General features: G+C 37.6%; 1 protein-coding gene across 1 annotated transcript; it reads left to right on the top strand.

The window, feature by feature from the left end:
- The first annotated feature begins 11,185 nt into the window (after nucleotides 1-11,185).
- On the top strand, nucleotides 11,186-19,071 carry LOC137944035 (O-fucosyltransferase 16). The gene is made up of 10 exons (XM_068789527.1): nucleotides 11,186-11,450; nucleotides 11,585-11,644; nucleotides 11,753-11,840; nucleotides 12,309-12,385; nucleotides 13,676-13,764; nucleotides 13,859-14,042; nucleotides 16,302-16,483; nucleotides 17,530-17,632; nucleotides 17,726-18,057; nucleotides 18,424-19,071. Exons 1-10 carry the CDS (start codon nucleotides 11,304-11,306, stop codon nucleotides 18,881-18,883), a joined length of 1,722 nt encoding a protein of 573 aa, XP_068645628.1. The 5' UTR covers nucleotides 11,186-11,303; the 3' UTR covers nucleotides 18,884-19,071.
- Nucleotides 19,072-19,713: the final 642 nt, after the last annotated feature.

Genomic DNA, 19,713 nt, shown 5'->3' with positions numbered 1-19,713 from the left:
ATAAATAAACCCACAACTCCCTCTGTAATGGCTTTTATTACTCCTACCACTTGAGAGTCGTTGTCTTGTGGAGGGACACAGTGGTAGACAATTTAGAGCAATGCCCTACATCCAGCATTAGGACTGGAGTATGGAGCAATGTCTTACCGGCTAGGAGTAATTTTTACTCTCACTTATATTATGCCAGCAGGGCCTCATGGAAGGATACAATAGCGTGTGGGGGAGTGTTGGAATATGAAGGCATATTGGAAGATGTGCCATTTTATACAAAAATATTATATACATCATTTGCAGCAAGCTAGGAGATCATGTTGTTCTCTCACCCCCAACTTGAGGGAGATGGAGGGGGAGGGGGGGGGGGGGGGGGGGGGGGGGGGAGAGGGGGGGATTGGAAGATAGACCTAAGCCCACATGAACAAGGAAGACTCACATATCTAAGAGTATTATAAGATGGGTCACACAAGAAAGGAAGTCCACAAGATGGGCCCACACACATAAGAAGTAAGACCCACCATGATTACCACAAGTTGACATCTTTATCACATAATTTGGAAGATCAAGAAGGACTCACAAAGGTATTTTATCTTATGGTCACGTCCTAGAAGAGTTCTAGTTTGAGTTATGTTTGTCTTTTATCTATATTGAGTTATTTAATTATGCTAGGACTTATCTTTAAGTGTTAGAGTTTAGACAAAGGTAGTTTTGTTGTAATTGGACTCTACTACCTTTCTCTATTATAAATAGAGGTTCACGTACTCTGATTATGAGAAATTAATGAAGTCAATGAAGTATTTCTTTTTTCCATAAATTCAACACTGGTGTTGCACGAAACTTTTCTGCTGCTTGACCATTGCTGCTTCAAATGTCGATTTCTCTTTCTAGAAAAATATGATCTCAATGATTCTTTTTGAGTTGGAAACTAGACTCAAATATATTTCAAAATATTTATAATTTTATATATTAAACATACGGTAAGAGAGTTAAAAATGAAATGAAAAACATGAATTGGAAAAGAAGGTTAAAGGGAAAACGAAAAACTCCTCTTGTTTCTTATTTCTTTTTCTTCCTCCCCTTCTTCTCCATCTTCTTATCCTTTTCCATCTCAGATCTTTCCCCACTCTGATACCATGTTGATTGTAGGATTCCATGATTAGAACCTCGACCAAAGTAAGAGAGGGAGAGAAGAAGAAAAGAAGAAGAGAAGAGAAGAGAGAAAGGGAGAGAGAGAGCCTTTAGGCTAAGAGAGAGTTTGGAAGAATTAAGAGAAGGGGAGAGAACTTGAATGCTCCACCCCAAGCCAAGGGCCTCTATTTGTGGTTTTTGAGAGGCTGTTATAATATCCATAATGCCCTTAGGGCTACAAGCTTTACATAAGAAAAAGACATAAGTAGACATGTTCCTCCCTGACTAATTACATCCTTGTGACATCTTTATGAGAAATCTTCTTATTTACCATGATGCCACCTCTCTTGGACATGTGGACCTTCTCCTTAGATGTGTGAGTCTTCCTTGGTCATTTGGGCTTGAGCCCATCTTCCAAAAAGAACATAAAAAACTGGTCCAAAAACAATCATAGTACCACATCTAGCTGGTGCTCGACGATCTTCTCTCAAACCCATAGTCTTAACCAACTTGTGATCCTTTGGGCTCTTGAATCCATCAAGGTTAGCTCCCTCTCTTTGCTAAAATTTGAATATGAAAGATTGTGGATAAAGAGAAGGTCTATTGCAAGCAAAGAGTCTACCTCAAATGGCTAAAAGACGACAATTGAAACACAAATTTTTTTCACTCTACCGCCTCAACCCACCAGTGGTCCGACAAATCATGTCCCTCCACATCAATGGGGAATTTACTATGAATCAAACTACCATCACTAATGACTTGGTGAATTTTTTTGTATAATTGTGTACTATGAACCCCTCAAGACTAGCCCATCACTTGCTCTACTTCAATAAAATCTCTCCAGCCACAAGAACAAATCTAGAAGCCCCTTTTTCTTTAGAGAAGAAGTAGCTATCAAATCCATGCTGCTCAATTTTAATTTGCAGGTTGGTCCTTCCTCAAGAATGATCTGAAGGATCTCTTCACTAAATTCCACACTGATGTCCTTACTTCAAGAGCTCTAGGAGCCTCCTTCATCACCTTGTTCTCCAAAACCCAAATGTGGGGCATCGCATTGACTTTTGACCTGTTAGCTTCATTAACAACACCTATAAAATATCTCTTGTGTGTAGTAAACCGATTAAGCAAGTTCTTCCATGAGTCATCGACTTTTGGCAATGCACCTTGATCTAGAGTGATCATATCCTTGATACAACCTTAGCTGCACCCAAACTAGCTGGCTTCTACCACAATAAGACGCTCCCTCAAATTTTGGTCAAACTTGAATTGGAAAAAGCTTTTGAATGCATAAGTTGGTTCAGAGCGATCAGATCCTTGATACAACCTTAGCTGCACCAAAACTAGCTTGCCTCTCCCACAATAAGATGCTCCCTCAAATTTTGGTCAAACTTGAATTGGAAAAAGCTTTTGAACATATAAGTTGGCAACTTCTAGACCACTAGAATGTGATTGATGAAATTGGATATAAGTAGCATTGCATCCCATTCCTTTCCTATCCTCATAAAAGGCAACATCCCTTAGTATTTAAGAGCTATAAAAGGCTCTTGATAGGGGAATTCACTTTCACCCTTGCTTCTCAACTTGGTCGGCGAGAGCCTAAGGAGTTTTTTTACCATGGCCTGTGACAAGGGAAGGCCAGAGCCAATTGTTGAACTAGTGGGACTAGATATGTCATGCTCTAGTTTGTTGATGGCACACGGGTTTTTGCCCATGTCATTGTAGAAGAAGCTCACATAATCAATATCATCCTCAGTTTAGGAAGCTCTTATGGGAAAAATAAATAAATTAGAGCACGTTGGTAGTTTATGATATTCATGTGCAGGATAATAGACTAGATGAAATCAACTCTTCTTAGTTGCCAAATCTCACAGCTCCTAGCCACCTACTTGGGGTTACCTCTCACAATACACAAGCCATCCAAGGCCATATGGACCCAATTTCGAACAAATTTGAAAGGTGGTTCACTATGTGGAAGGGAAAGCTTTTATTTAAAGCTAGTGGACTCAATATTGTCATGGCCACACTAGCTGATCTACCATTATATAACTTGCTCCTCATGAACTGTCCAGCAAGTATTTGTCATCAAAATCAAGTGCTAGAGAGGAAGTTTTTAATGGAGAGGATCCTCCTCAAAAATCTCATAGTATCATTTAGTCAAGTGGGTAGATATTTTGTGCTCTCAAATGGGAGGGGGGCCAAGATATCGAGCAAATCAAATACATGAACACTGTTATGCTAACAAGGTGGCTATGAGGATTTCAACACCAATAAAGAGGTACTTTAGTGTCAAAATTGTAGTTACGAAGTATAACTACAACCCAAGTTGTTGGACGCCTTCCTATTGTCCAATACACACACATCCCCTCTTTGGAAGAACATTCTCATACTTATTGATGAGTTTAGAAGTAACATAAGTTTTAGAGTTAAGTCTATCCACTAGGTCATTTTTTGGATGGACCGTCGGATCAACCATGAGGCTCCTAGTAGTGCCTATCCATCTCTCTTTGACTAGACCAAAAATAAATCTATTAGCTTCTGAGGCAAGAATAACCATTGGGTGGAATCTGGGGCTCTGAAGAACCCTCTTAGACACCGAGGGTACAAGTTGAAAAGATTCAATTAAATTTTTGTAATCATCACGAATTGATTGTGAGAGTTTATATTGAATTTATAAAGAAAATTTTCAACAATAATCGGGTTTTTCTGCCTTCAGTTAATCGGTCTTCTGCCTCTGATTCCTGTAATGGAAATCTAATCTTCAGGCTTATGTTACGGCGCGTTATCCTTCATACACCCCCCGCAAACTGAGCAATGGATTGGAACAGACGTGAAGCTTGGAGCAAAAAAATTCAAAAAGAGGATGTGAAATACTTTTGGCAAAAATGTCAGCAACTTGCGGGTGAGAAGGCACATACTGCGTGTGAAGTTTGTCAACAACAACAAGTTCTTGAAGGAAATGATAATCTAATTCAACATGTTTGGCTCGCTTGTGAGAAACTGGATAGAAGCTCATGAAGATTGCACTTTTGTTGTTACGATACTTAGATTCACAATTGGAACGTGATACCGTAGGTTGCTTTATAGTACTCTAAGAAATCAAATTGTTGCCAAGATAAATGGAGTAACTAGAGGTAGAGCGATGAGTGTTAGGACAACTTGCCCGATCAACATCAGAGTAAGCAACTAGAGCACAAAGAGTAGTAGATGAGCGAAAGGTAAGGCCAAAGTGAATGATGCCTTTGACATAGCGAAAAATACGCTTAATAGCAAGAAAATGATCTTCAGTGGGAGCTTGCAGTAATTGGCTAACAGAATTGACCGCATGGGCAATGTCAAGGCGTGTGATGGTAAGATAGTGAAGTGCGCCAATGAGAGGATCCAAAAATAGAGAATCATCAATGGACAAATGTTAGGATATGACCATAGATGTATGGACATGTTTGCTATCAAGTAACCGAGCTCGAGTAAGAATATCCCGTGCATATTTGAGCTGACTGATAAATAGTCCATCGATAGTTGATAAAGTCTCAAGGCTAAAAAAGTAACTGAGAGGACCCAAATCCTTAGTGGCAAACTCAAAATTGAGCTTACGAGTGAATTTGTTTATAAGAGTTGAGTTGTTTCTAGTAACAATAATGTCATCAACATAAAGGAGTGGATATATAATGTCAGAGTGCTTATGAAAGACAAACAAAGAAGTGTTAGCATGGCTGCAGAAGAAACCAAGTTGAGTGATAAATGAGTTGAAGCGTTGGAACTAGGCACAAAGGGCTTGCTTGATACCATAGAGAGTCTTCTGTAACTGACAAACATGATGAGGGAAACGAGGGCCAATGTACCTAGAAGGCTATTCTATTTAAACATTTTCAGTGAGAGTACTGTTGAGGAATGCATTCTTGACATCAAGTTGTCGAAGAGGCTATTTGTTGGCCACAACAATAGAGAGCACAACTTGGACAGTGGTAGCCTTTACAATGGGACTAAAGATGTTCGTGTAATCAAGACCAGGTACCTGAGTATAGCCCTGACCCTTGGCAACAAAGCATGCTTTAAGATACTCAATGGACCCATTAGATAGATATTTGGTCTTCTGCCTCTGAAGCTCCATGGGGCCCACAAGATTGTCTTCTTCTACTAGTATGATATAAGAGGAAAGATCCTAACTTATGACAACGTCCAACAAAGAGGCATATCAATAATTCTCTCTACAAGCCCTATGATGGTGAAGAGACCATCGATCTCCTTCTTCACTACCCATTCACTTCTCTGTTGTGGAACCCATTCCTACTTCTCTTTGGCAACAGCTACTGCATGTCGGCCACCTTCCTTGACCTTATTAGTCAGGGCTGCATGATGCCCATGTCCTGTCTTAGGCAAATGATGTGGAAGAGTGGCCTGGCGATCCTACCTTGGGGCACTAACGAAGAGCACAATAACAATGTCTTTAGAGGAGTCTCTAAAAATGCGTATCAAGTGGACAACACAACAATCAAAACACATCGTAGCCTGGCTATATACCCAAATTGAGTTCTCCCCCGTCAACATAGAGGGTTGGGCTCCTACCCCTTGGGAATGTTGAACTTAAAATTTTGATTATAGTGTGAAGGGTTATCCAAGCCCCAACTGGGTTTAGGGGTATCATCCGAAATTGCACTAATTTGACACCTTAACTACAGAAACTCTAACCCTTCTCCATTGGTCATGCCTTACTAGACAACACTCTCACTTGTCTTACATTATTGGAACATTGGTCATGCCTTACTAGACAACACTCTCACTTGTCTTACATTATTGAAGAAGATTCCAAGACAGCCATAAGTTGGGATTTGAGTAACAACAAGCCACCTGGAGGCTTTTGCCCTATTGGGAAGGAATTTTAGATCTCACCCATGGTCTTTGCATCACTTGGAGCCACGTTTGAGATGGGTGAAGGGTGAGGTAGATAAATAGGCTAATGAAGGTGTCTTGATGAATGCAGAGGAGTTTATGTGTATAAGCGTACATTGTTTTCCTTGCTCCTGTTTTTTAGCTTAGTCTTTTAGGGCTTGTTTGAAACCTATAGAAAAGAAAAAAAAAAAAAAAAAGAACAAAAAGTTATGTTATGTTGTTTGATAGCATAAAATCATTGACAGAAATGAAAATTTTGTCTTAGTTAATAAATTTTCTCTCACAAAATGATGGAATTTGGAGAGAAAAGAAAAAAATAGAAACTTGAAAGAAAATTTAAATCATCAAAAATTTAAAATATTATTAATTTTATTTTTTATTTTTTATTTTTCACATGTATCCAAATAAAAGAAACTACATTTCTCTTCCATTTTCTCTCTCACTTTCTATGGGCATTTAAACAAGAGAAAATAAAACTTTTTTTTTCCCTTTCTCTTTCTCTTCTCTTCCTTTTGTTTTTTCTTCATTTTTTATGTTCCAAACACAACCTTAGTGTTAGGCAACTCTCCTTACAGGCTAGAGAGATGCAATTTTACATTCCCCCCTCTTCAATTCAATTTACGCCATTTTCACAAAAAAAATTGACCACATTTTGAAAATATGAGGAGGGTTATATTAGAAAACTAACCTAAATTATATTTAAAAACTTACTAAAAATTCATAATTTGATTAAATTAGAAGTTAAAATGGAAATAAATTTTAACATAGTGGTTCAAATAAATTTTTTTAAAAATTAGATCTATTACTAATATTAATTAATTTAAATTTAAAGTAAATTTAATATTAATAATAATAAGCATGCTTATTTCTTATGTCATTTACCATAGCATACTTCTTGTTAGTTTTTATCCTTTTTTTAAAAAAAATTAGTGGTTTTCATAAGAATTACTCAAATATATTTTATTTATATTCGTAGGAGTGTTTTTGTATATTTTTTGTTTTTAATTTGAATTTTCTATTTTAATTATATATATATATATATATATATATTTTTTTTTTTTTTTTTTTTGGTGACTTACATGCATAAACAAACCAGATAAAAGTCCATAGCTACATAGTTTGTTGCCTGACGACCTTAAACATCTCAGTAGAATTACACACACAATTGTAGACTTCATGCGTAATTGAATTAGACTAATTTTGGCCTTTTTACTTTCTTATTTCAATAATAATCCTCCCGAGTACTATGGATTCTGAATCAAGATTTGCTCTTTGATTATGCAATTTCACTGTGGATGTTGAGGATCGAATGTAGGATTTGCCTCTGAAAATGAATATTGATCTTGTGAGTGAGTCTACAATAAACCCATTTCAATTTTTAATCAATTGTTGGATCAACCACCACAATGCTTAGGTACATAATTCACTGTTCTGGCCCCAGTTCCCAATCTTTGACCTGTTCCTGTTTTTAAATTTTAAAAGCCACGAAAGAAAACTTAAAAGGAGAATATTGTAGTAAGCTATTAAAATATGTTCACAAGTAGGCGACAAAACCCAAGCAGTTGGAACCATCCCTTGAAAACAGTTTCATAAAATTTTCACCACTGTGTTATTATATTGAAACCCAACCTTGGACTCGCATAGGATTCAGAAGCAGACTGAGATACCCTATCCTTTGTCGTCCATGTGTCTTCCTGCCCTTGAGTTGTTCGATGAATTGTCTATTAGATGTTGAAAGTGGAAACGCGGCCCTAGGATGCTCTGTTTCAACTCTAAAGAAAGGCCCAACCAGGTCAGAAAACGATTAATTTCAAGGTCGGTCGGCATATCTAAAGATGGCATGACCTAGACAGAGAAAACCAAGGTACAGAGTCCTGTTTTGTTGTGCACAAGTCATTATCGTGCGTTCACTCACGTTCAGGTGTGGGGAAACTCGGATACAGAGAAGCAATAACTTTTTCTTTCTGGGAAATCCTTATCTACTCAACTATGGCCGAAATCGATGCTCAATGATAAAGAGGTAGACAACAATGTCTCTTAAAGAATCTATCTATTCAGTCCATTGCTTTCTTGGGGTTGTAGACTGAGCAGTGAGCAGTAAGATTATACAGTCCAAGTGAAGGCTAGCATCCAGGTGATTTCAAGATTTTTGTTAGTTCAAAGAAGACGAAAATGGAAAACCAACAAGTTCGAAATCCTTAATAGGATCTACACTGAATCAACCCAGTGAAGCATTAGAGAAAACAGTTGTCAAAACTATTATAAGTGTCTTCTTAGCGATTCCTCTGGTGCAGTAAAATAGGTTTTTTTTTTAATATTATCTCTCTTCAAAGTTGGTGATCAAAGATTAAGTAAGATATCTGGACTGTTTTCTTTTATTAAAGTCAAGGCGTTCATTATTTTTATCATTTCAAACTGAAGTGCAAGTTGAATTTATCTTGTTAATGGCCCTGGTGCCAGATCCTATTTGGCTGTTTACTCTTACAACAAATATACTGCAGTGAGCCTATGAAATGCATGAACATGGCAACCTTTGGTTTTGTACTTGGCAGTTGCTTGAAAGGTGCAGGAAGCAAAAAGAATGGAGCAGTGCAGCAACTAAGTTTAGGCCAGACAAAACAGATATACCAAAAGGTACTTCCCTTTACAAAAAGACGGGCTTGTCGTCTTACTTGGAATTCTTTAGTTTTCGGTTATCAAATCTACTGATTGTCATTAGCTTTATACACAAAAGAAAAAGTAAAAGAAGAGTAAGAATCTCCGATTTTTTTATAGTAAAACTTGCTTGAACGGTTGGCAATCTTGAGTATATCTATGGATGTAAGTTTTCCAAAAGGTGTATTACAGAAGATTGTCGACAATGACTACACTGAATGTCTCAGAACATTGATCCAATTTCAAGGCAACTTTTCCATCGAATGGTTGCTCACTTGTTCATTGCTTGTTCAGTCGTCCAGAGGTTCAGATGGGCCAAATGTGATTCCCAATAAGGGTCTCAATGATTTCACAGAGAAGTTAGTTCTACTTCTAGTTTCCAAACTGATGAATGAAGAGGTCAATTATTTTTCATGATCTGAGACTAAGAAAATTATGCTTAAGAATTTGGATGAAGAATTTCAACAACCAGAAGAAGAAGCAGAGAGTTGAGCCTCGACGGTGCCAGTTCAAAGACCAATTCATGAACCAGTTGCCACCGGTCTAGAGAGGATGTACGATGAAAGAGTTCTAGATTCAACTTTAATTATAAAACCATCGATTTAAAAAGATTAGTTGAGCCTTGACTTGGATGATTTCCAACCACAGTTGTATCTAATTTTTAACATAAATTTGCCAACAACTCTCACATCTAATTTAAATCTGGACCATAGCCTAACATGTGATTTGATAGTTTATTTTCTACCGACCCAATGATTCTCTTTGAAGTTTATTGTATATTCTGTTGACAATCGGCACCAGTCTTGAGTAAACAAAGCATTCAGTTTAGCTCACACATTAACAAACACTGTAACAGCTTAAAAAAAAAAAAAAAAACCTATGTAATACAAACATTGGAGGGTAAAATAGTTTTCCAAACAAACACCTATATTGGGGACTGTTTGTGCCATAAGAGGAAATTTCCTTCCATCAGTTTTTGCATTAGAAATTTTTTTTTCTATTGAAATATAATTTTCTTTGACTAATTTTCTTATACTTTTGTGGTCTCAAGTTATTTTTTCTATTAAAAAAATTGAAAACAAAAGGTGTTGTTCCATACTAAAAAGGTTTAGGTTGAACGAAAAAAAAAATTATTTACATTTTTTCTACACAACCTTTAAAAAATAATGAAAATGTCAAAGTGTTTTCAATCTTGTAAGCAAGAGCAAGAGCGAGAATAATTGGGAAATCAAAGGGTTAATGCTAGCAAGTGAAGCATCCAATGATCTCAGGTCAATCACCAATAACCCACAAATATATACCTTTCAGAACTGGCTTCAAAATTTTGGCTCTGCCCTAACCTTCAAAAGGCTGTGTCTGTTTCAAAACTTTACACTCTTGCTTTCGTATTTACCTTCTGTGAAATTTCCACCAAACCTATTAAAATTCTTTCAACTACTTGAGCTCTTTTTAGTTTTTAGTGAATCGCCTGAGGTGTAAATATGCTATAACTGTAATGAAAAATCTAAATGCAGTGATAGTGTGAAAGATCGATAGCAACTACCACTCTGGTGTATCATTATCCAACATTCATTAGCTTCCCCGAGATTGTTATTGATCTCTGAAATAAAAGCAGCTGCTATTTGAGTTGCTTTAATACTTCAAGTTGCATTAGTATTAAGTTATTTACAACTTCATCTGATCAAACGAGATTTGGTTAATTTTTCTGAGTTGGTTTCAGGCAAACTGACCTAGATCGACCAAGCTGGATTGCATTTTTTCGAAATGCAAGACACATCACAATAGAAATATTATATAGAAAACATCAAATTCTAAGAGAAGAAGCTGTACCTAATTTCATTTCAGGTTGCAACAATCCAACTGCCTGAAATTTTTTAATGCCAAATTATTCCAGTCAATTCCTCCACAGAAATATCTGCAGGAGAAGAAGCAGAGGAGTTAAGAGATGAGAATGTTAGAGGAAACAGGATAGAAAAGAGAGCGGGCCGATTGTCAGGTGTAGTGGAAGGGGCAGTTAAAAAGCTGGACTCTTGACATTTTTCTTTTCCGTGCTGCTGCTACTGCGACGGAAAAGGCAATGGTGAGAAAGAAGACAGAAGAGGGAGTAGTCCACTTGAGGACCTTCATCGAACGGAGTTCCCTGGAGAGAATCTGTATCAGCGCGCCCATGGATCTGCTGATTTGCCATTATCAATTACTACTAGGGAGATAATAAAATATGAAGTTATGTAAAGAGGTAGTTTATTGGAGAAGGTAAAACGACAGGCTGGTAAATCTGAAGGAAAAAAATCCTCCAAATCAGATCCTACTCACGAGTAGAGAAAATTTTGCAAGAATTGCCATTTCCTCTGCCTTGTTCTTTCTATAGAGATAAAGAAGACTAACAAACTCACGTGCTTCTCACGTGGATTTGTTAAAAATTGATTTTTTAATGAAGGAAGATTACGATGTTTTTACTTTTTATTAAAGGAGTACAGTTTTGTAAATAAGGACGGAGCCTAGCGATGATTGAATCCTTGTTCTCCGCCTCCACGCTTGCCGGACCGTCCCGTCTCTCAACTCTCTCCCTCTGCTACTCCGCCTCAGAGCAAGAGTGAAAGAGTGGTGGCCGACTATTGGGTAACTCGCCGCACCATTGCATGAAGAAGAAGATGGTGTCACGGCGGCGCTCCCACAGCAGGAGGTACCTCATTTCGGCCGTCTCCGCTTTCTCCGCTGCTGTCCTTCTCCTCCTCGCCATCATTTCTTTTATCACTCCGGCGCCTCCCGACCGGACTTCGCATCTCGTACGTTCTCTCCCTCTCTCTCTCTCTCTCTCGCTCAGTATTACGCTTATTTGCTATGTTGCCACCCCCAGTTGTGTCGTGTCCTGATGCTTTCTTGTGTTGTTGATCGTGTTCGTCCTTCTGGCTGTTTCTAGTTGAAGACTGCGGCGCTGGTGCGGAAGGAGTTGATTGACGTGGAGGGCTTTCGCGTTCCGGTCACGGTCTTTTTTAATTGATTTTTATGGTGGTGGATTTTGATTTTTGCGTTTTGAGCGGTGGGCCTGATTGGATCTGCTCTCGTGTTAATGTTTTCGTGACTTCAGAATCATGGGAGCGCTGGGAAGGATCTCTGGACATCGAGTCTCTCCAAATTCTACTATGGTTGCAGTAATTCGAGCAAGAAGTTTCCAAGTGGGTCTCCTTTCTGGATTCTTTTGTTCACTCGCATCTAACGGCCGATTGACTGTCAAACTCCCGGACTTGGGATCCGTTGTCTCTGGGAACTGGATTTGAATGTGCACTGATTCATATTTCAAAATTATTACCGAGTTTTTGAAATGTGAAGGATGCTATTATTGCATTGAACCTTCCATGGGCTGCCTCTGGCCCTACTTTTTAAGTAACAGCAGGGGATTATTCTTCCGGTTGGAGTATTTGGGTTTGGTCCCCTTTCCCATGTAAAACTATTTATGGATAGAGAGATGGGCAGTTGTCGATGCTCCTGATTGCCGTTTCCACTCAGTCGATTTTATTTTTAATTTGTGCGGTGATGGTGATAACTGTTCAATTCTCCCCATAATTTACAACTTTTCCTTTCATATACTCTTCAAGTGCTTGCGCCTGAATTTTAATGTACAGTCATTCACTTTCAAATTACAGCTGCTGTTGAAGTGACAAGTTCTAATAGGTATTTGATGATTGCTACTAGCGGGGGATTGAATCAGCAAAGAACAGGGGTAATATTTATGATGATTTTTAACTATGTTGCTTTTTATAGATATGCATTTGACATACACTCCCTTTGATAATTTTTTTTATTAAGAACAAACAATGTAGACAAACTTAGACCCACTTATTTGGTTAAATCCCACTTTTCAATTAAAAAAACTTATTTAGTTAAATTTTCAACTGAGTTAGATAAAACCCTCTTTGGATTTTATGTAAATAAGGTTTTGAAAAAAATGTATTTTCTGCTACTTTTGGTAACTGTATCACCAGTGGCAAGTTAGTTATCAAGGAGGAAGCGATCACTGTATGCTTTTATGGACTGGAAGGACTATATATATCTGGCCCACTTTTTCCAGGTGGCTCTTGAATAATTTCTTAATCCTGTATTTGATTGTCAGACGGTACCTAAATAAAGTAGGTTTCAATAATTTCATAGGACGTATCGTTTGCTACTGTATTACCGCACAGTCATTTCTAGTACCGTGACTTCCTTTTTTATACTGGTCTCCATGAAACCTGCAGTTAGCCTTTTCTTGCCAATGTCGAATACCATCTATTTGTAGTGCAGTCACATGTTAACTGGGCATCCTAGAATTCATATGCTAGCAACACAAAAGAGTTGTGGTTTTTGTTTTTCAAAATACCATCTTTTTTTGCTTTTCAAAGGAGTTATTTCCTAGGCCAAAGGTGATGGGCATTTTGCTTGGAAGTTCTTCCATCAATTCCTTCAGATTAAGGATCTCGCAGCTACTATGACAATAGAGTGGTCTCACGTACTCCTATCAGCTAACTCTCTTGCTGATAGTTTTGATGGAATGGGTCATCTTCACCCCCAGATTGTAATTAACCTGGAGAATGTGCCTTCCTTGGACTGTAATTAGCTTCAGTTTGTATTTTTGTGTTTTGCCTGATTTGGGTTGTGTGCTCGTAGGTGTTGCCTTCCCCTTTTTTTTTTATTAATTTTCTATTGTTTCAAATAGGAGGTATATGAATCAGTAGATTGCTTAGATTGGAGCTCATTGGCAGTTGACCCTTGTCGGCAATAAAGCCCACCCCACGAAGACATATAGTAAAGTGAGGAGAGTTTAAAATGCAAGTGGGTAGCTGGCTTAAAAAAAATTCACATCTTATAACATTGACCGCTGCAAACAATGCAAGATACAATGTTTTTTATATATTGATTTATGATCTGCAAATGCTAGGTTTTCCTAGATGTTCTTAACTTCATTATCAGTTTTGCTCTTATAGTTCTGTTCTAGAAAAAAAAATTGTTCTTATATCACTAAGTGTTTTTACAGATAACAGATGCTGTTGTTGCTGCTCGAATTCTGAATGCTACTCTTGTTGTTCCAAAATTGGACCAGAAATCTTTCTGGAAGGACGCAAGGTGCCTAGTAGCATCTGATATTCTTATTATCCGGTCCCTTTTGATGTAGCATCAAGTAACCTTGGTCTGATGCTTATTTTAATGTTTCTTGCAGTGATTTTGAGGAAATATTTGATGTTGACTGGTTTATTTCTTTTCTCTCAAACGATGTCAAAATCATCAAGCAAGTCCCCAGAAAGGGTGGCAAAATTATGGGCTTCTATAACATGCGTGTTCCCAGGAAGTGCACACAAAGATGTTATCAGAATCGCGTGTTACCTGTTCTTCTAAAGAAGCATGTGAGTAGTTGTCTTGAAATTCTTCAGCATTTAAGTTATAAAGGTTTTTATCATCATTCCGTGTTTACTTCAGTCGGCTGGTACTGGCAGTAAAAGATTGAAAAGATGAAGTTTGGAATTTTTCTTCTTTTTTCGTGAGACATTATATTTATTCCTTGGTGCACAATATCAGAGTTAATTACGAAGTGAGATGGAGATGAATATATGAAACCAACAGGGATACGAAGGTAACACTATGAAAGAATGGGAAGTTGAGAGAAGTCTATATGAACTGTTAGGAGATCATCAAGTAACTTATAAGAAACAAAAGGACATGTTGATTCGAGTAACTTAGAGACATTGATACCCTTTATAATAAATGATAAATTGATTTCATCTTTCTCATTTCTAACAACTAGTAGGAACAAGTACGAGAAACATTGCTTGAATTTTCTGAAACATTTTCTTAACATTTAGTTCTGAAATAGGTTCCTTTGACTCAGGCTTCCTATATGAACTGTTAGGAGATCATCAAGTAACTTATAAGAAACAATAGGACACATTGATTCAAGTACCTTAGAGACATTGATATCCTTTATAATAAATGATAAATTGATTTCATCTTTCTCATTTCTAACAACTAGTAAGAACGAGAAACATTGCTTGAAGTTTCTGAAACTTTTTCTTAACGTTTAGTTAAAATCATGCTTAGTGTTCTGAAATAGGTTCCTTTGACTCAGGCTTCCTATTGGCAGACTAGCATGGTCCGCCAGGCAGTTGATTATCTGAATTGTAGCTTTCTTTATAGGTTAAATTGGTCCTCTTGGTTGCTTCTAGGTGAATGAGATCCATATCCACTTAGTACTAGCTGTTATTTCTCTTGTAAGTGCAAGGATGTATCTCGGTGTAAAAATTTGGAAACTTTTATAAATATGGATATCCTTTAACTGGAACCACTTCATTCATCAAATATATCAGCAGACATTAGACACTTGGTCTTTTGAAGCTAAACCATTGATCCTTTCTTTCCGGTAATGTAACTTACTTTGTTGTAGGGATGTTATTACTGTTGTAATTTTTTTTGAATAGCTATTATAATAAAATAAAAGTTGCATAATTGGCTGGATGTTTATAATAATTAACTTGTTTGTTGTAAATGGTTTATTGCACATGGATATTCAGAATATATGTTTCTGTTGGCAATGAAAAGTGTAAGAATTTCCCTTTTAAGTCCCTTGTAAGCAGATGGGAAGTTTCTTACCTGATATGGCTGTCTTATATTTAACACTAGCATTCAACTTTTTTATTTTTTTATTTTTTTGCCACAGAATATGTAATTATAGGACATCTGCACATGTACCATCCTTATGTTGCTTCCCTTGTTGATTTGCTACTTCACATCTCACATTAAAACTTTGTGGTCCATATGACACACTAAAATAGTGAATGGAAACAGAGTTTAAGAGAGTTTACAAGGAGCTATAAAGAAACCCAATACAGAATTAAGGTCACTCGATGCTGCCCATCTTAGGTACTTTATGTTTCCACTATGGAAGCTTAGTGGCAAACTGATGCAGTACATCGTAATATGGAAGATCTGGCAGTAGAATATTTAAGGACAAAAGATCACCCCAAAGTCACACATGTTCGTGCAAGAAGCAAGAAGAAGAAGGCAGTTTAAAGAGGTCTGAATTTCCTTATTTAAGCTCAAGTTCCAGAAATAGAGAGTTCAAAATAGGAAAGTCACTAAGTTGCAAGCTTCCTAAAGTTTGTAGTGTTGAATAAAAGGACTTGTTGTTTGGTGGCAAGCATCCCTTAAATGGCAACTTGTTGTTTTGGTTGGAGGCTTCAATTTGAAATCTTTTAAGTAGTAGTTTCCAATTTTAATTTTGAGTCCTTGTTTCTAAATTAGTAAAGCATTAAGTTATCAAATATAAAAGTAAAAATTATAGTGAGTGATACCTTACTAAGTCTATAAATAGTTGAAGTGTACCTTGATAAGTCTATAAATACTTGGATGTTTTTTTAAAATGTTGTAAATTGTGGCGCTCATTTCAACTATTAATTTGGCGCATCTTAATTTTTTCTTTGGAGTGTAAAGAATCTGTAAGTAGGGCTTACACTCCTCAATGCTACTAAACTAAGATATTTTTTTGTTGGTTACATCCTTACACGTCTAATACTTGGCTCCTGATGTTTGTTCTTTTCATATGTTGGCATAGTCAACTGATGACAAACAAAAAATTCAATTACTTGTCTTTGTGAACTGTATCAATGCAGGTTGTTCAGCTCAGCAAGTTTGATTACAGACTTGCTAATAAGCTGGAGACTGACCTTCAGAAGCTTCGATGTAGAGTTAATTACCATGCTTTGAAGTTCACAAACCCTATCAATGAAATGGGTAAAAAGTTGACTCAGAGGATGAGAGACAAAAGTAGGCTTTTCATTGCTCTTCACTTGAGGTAATAGACTGCCTTCATCATTCTTCTGTCTTTGCTTTTATTTATTTTATTTTTTATGGAAATGAGAAATTTATTAAGAGGGAAAAGCAACTATACAACAACAGGAGGAGGCACACTCTCAACAATGAGGCCTTGAAGAGAGGTGCCTCTATTAGCTATATTGTCAGCCAAAGCATTGGCTGACTGAAATACATGAGACCAATAGCAATAAACAGAAGATCCAATGTCTAGAATTGAGTGAAAAACAGCTCAATGATGCCAAGGGGGTTCAGCAGCAGTGGAGCACCGACGAATCACGTTTTGGGAGTCTCCTTCAATGATGAGGGGACCGTTAAAATGGCTGGTGAAGAGCTGGAGACCTTGGAGAAGGGCTGAGAGCTCGGCTTTAGTAGAATTAGTGAGGCTGAGAGGGGCAGCAAATGATAAGAGAATGGTTCCCTGAGAGTTCCTGAAGGCACCCCCAACCCCAGCAATGCCAGGACAGCCCCTAGCATAGCCATCAAAATTTAATTTAATGAAGCCGTGTGGGGGAGGGGTCCAGGCGTGATTGGGAGGTACACAAGGAGGTGCAGAGAGGTTGGCAATGGTGCTCCAGTTGTTGTGCAAAGACATACCCTGAAAGTTGTCAAAATCCTTCTTAGTATGAAGCTAAGTAGCAATCTGACCCATGAGGGAGATTCTGAGCTCAGCGGCTGATTGGGATTTAGGGTGGTATTCTTTTATTTATATTACTGAAATGTGGACCAGTCAAATAGTTCATTTTGACCAGGACATAGTGCACACTTTATTTTTCGTTTATCATAAAAACCGTTTCTCAGACTGGTGAATCATTTAAGACTTTACAATAAATATTGATTAGAAGTGTTCTGACTATTTGAAAATAAGAAGCTTTGATGTTATCTTGTAAACTATTTATGACTTGCCACATTTGTGAACCAGTTAGGAGTAACTATTACTTCACCTTTCTCTAGAGACATCTGTAGGGGAGAAAAATAAAACTAGAAAATGTTTTTCTACCATGCATTTAATTTCTTCCATTTTTCCAGGTTTGAACCTGATATGCTTGCATTCTCTGGGTGTTATTATGGTGGTGGAGAGAAGGAAAGGACGGAACTAGGGGCCATACGCAGAAGGTGGAAAACCTTGCATGTAAGACCAAAAAAACATACGAGTGGGACTTGTTGAATGAACAGACATCACTAGCATTCTTTATTGTGTCTTATTTCAAGTTTGTTTGTTCAGACACCTATTCCAGAAAAGGAACGAAGGCATGGAAAATGTCCTCTCACTCCAGAAGAGGTCGGTCTTATGTTGAGGGCCTTGGGATTTGGTAAAGATGTTCACATATATGTGGCTTCTGGGGAAGTGTATGGAGGGGAGGCAACGTTAGCACCCCTCAAGGCCCTTTTCCCCAATTTCTACTCAAAAGAAACTTTAGCTAGCAAGGAGGAGTTGATGCTGTTCTCTTCGTTTTCTTCACGCATGGCAGCATTGGACTTCATAGTTTGTGATGAGAGTGATGTTTTTGTGACCAACAACAATGGTAACATGGCTAGGATGTTGGCTGGTCGAAGGTATGGTGGCTTATTCTCTCTGTTAGCATGAGGTGCTTCGTTGACTTGTTGACCTACAAGTATTATGCTTGCTTTTGTCTGGTCTTGTTTGGTAGCTCTTCCACAGGCCAAATCTTCATAGACACATTTTAAACTTGGCCTTTACTTGGAATTTCCCCTAAAAACTGTCTGTGAGGTTTTGTATAAGGAGAGGAGTTGAGTGAAAAAAAAAAAGCTTTTCATGGGGACAGGATGGTCATTCTAAGCCAAACTATTGGGGTCAGTCTGGCTTTAAAAATTGACCCACTGGCACATGTTATTTCTTGTTCATTACCTCTTCACAATTCTTGGATCACTCACTGTGCCAATCTTTATTGTATATGGCAGGAGATACTTTGGTCACAAGAGAACAATTCGCCCAAATGCAAAGAAACTGTACTCTTTGTTTATGAACCGATCTAACATGACATGGGAAGCCTTCACTTCAAAGGTTCGAACTTATCAGAAAGGCTTCATGGGAGAGCCTAATGAAGTAAGGCCTGGCAGAGGTGAATTTCACGAAAACCCTTCAACCTGTATTTGTGGAAGGTCCGAGTTGCAGGCAGTCCCTGTTATCAAAAGACAATCCCCTTCAGGTGGTAAAAGCGGTAAGAACAACACCAACAAAGTTGTTGGTGAGCCAACAGATGATCAATATAGTGACGAAGAACCTGACTGGTCTGATTTAGATTACATGGACAATCGCGTATTGCCTCAGCATGGAAGATTGTCAAATGGAACTGAGCTAGATTATTATCTATTTACCAAGTCAGAGGATCCTGAATTAGAAGATATACTTTCAGACTAGAGAAGTTGACATTAGTTTTCTAGTTAACCTCATTCTTTCATAAAAAAATCTGTGTCGCGATTTTTTTTTCTCCTGGAGAGTTTCAAAAAGATTAAGCATATCCTTCTGTACATAAGAAAAATGAGACAATTGTACAGTATTTGTTTTTCTTTTAAGCTTAAGTGGAGCCGCAGGGCAAGTTTCATTTAGTTCATGTTACGGGTTTCTGCTTGTTTGGAAAGTGAAGCGGCAGGTTGTGGCAGAGTTTTTTTGAAAGAAAAAATCAATCTCTAGTCAAAGTTTGGTTAAGAATAGCTGTAAATACTACTTGTGATTTTCTAAAATTGCTAATATTGTTGATGCAGCCTGAGAGACAGGAAATTCAAAAGGGGAGAAGGTTTTGTGCCTCTCCTCTCTTTCTGCATGGAGAGGGATGGGACCTCTGCAGGAAAGGGAAAAAATGTCAAATAACACTTAAAACTAGAGTATTATAGTTGGTTTTATTCGTTAGATATTCTGAAGCAGTGAGAACGCCATGTTACCCACAACAGCTCTTTATTGAAGCTAGAATATTTTCATTACCAGTGTACTATGAAGTTGGAGAAGAGTGGTTGAATCAGGTTCAGTTGGACGAAACCATGCGGCTAGTTTTGGATCTTTCAAACACTCGTATTTCATATAAATTTTGTTGCATCTTTGGTGGTTTCTTCTCTATACCAATAACCACTATGTACGACCTAGACCATTTTCTCTGAGAATGAACTGGCCAATTTTTTAGTGGAAATGCATATATTCCTTTGAAGTTCATCATTCTTTCCTTCTACATGGAAAGAAAAGTTTGAAAAAATAGG

The sequence above is a fragment of the Aristolochia californica genome, unplaced genomic scaffold (assembly GCF_029961685.1).
Source record: "Aristolochia californica isolate CCGP_79_NKW_82.1479 unplaced genomic scaffold, dmAriCali1.0.hap1 SCAF_11, whole genome shotgun sequence".
NCBI lineage: Eukaryota > Viridiplantae > Streptophyta > Magnoliopsida > Piperales > Aristolochiaceae > Aristolochia > Aristolochia californica.
This window is presented reverse-complemented; position numbering and strand designations above follow the sequence as displayed.

Coding starts and splice junctions, on each gene's coding strand:
- LOC137944035 (XM_068789527.1), top strand. CDS start 11,304: ATGAAGAAGAAGATGGTGTCACGGCGGCGCTCCCACAGCAGGAGGTAC. Junction 13,765..13,858: donor TCTTTCTGGAAGGACGCAAG/GTGCCTAGTAGC, acceptor TGTTTCTTGCAG/TGATTTTGAGGAAATATTTG. Junction 17,633..17,725: donor GAAGGTGGAAAACCTTGCAT/GTAAGACCAAAA, acceptor TTGTTTGTTCAG/ACACCTATTCCAGAAAAGGA.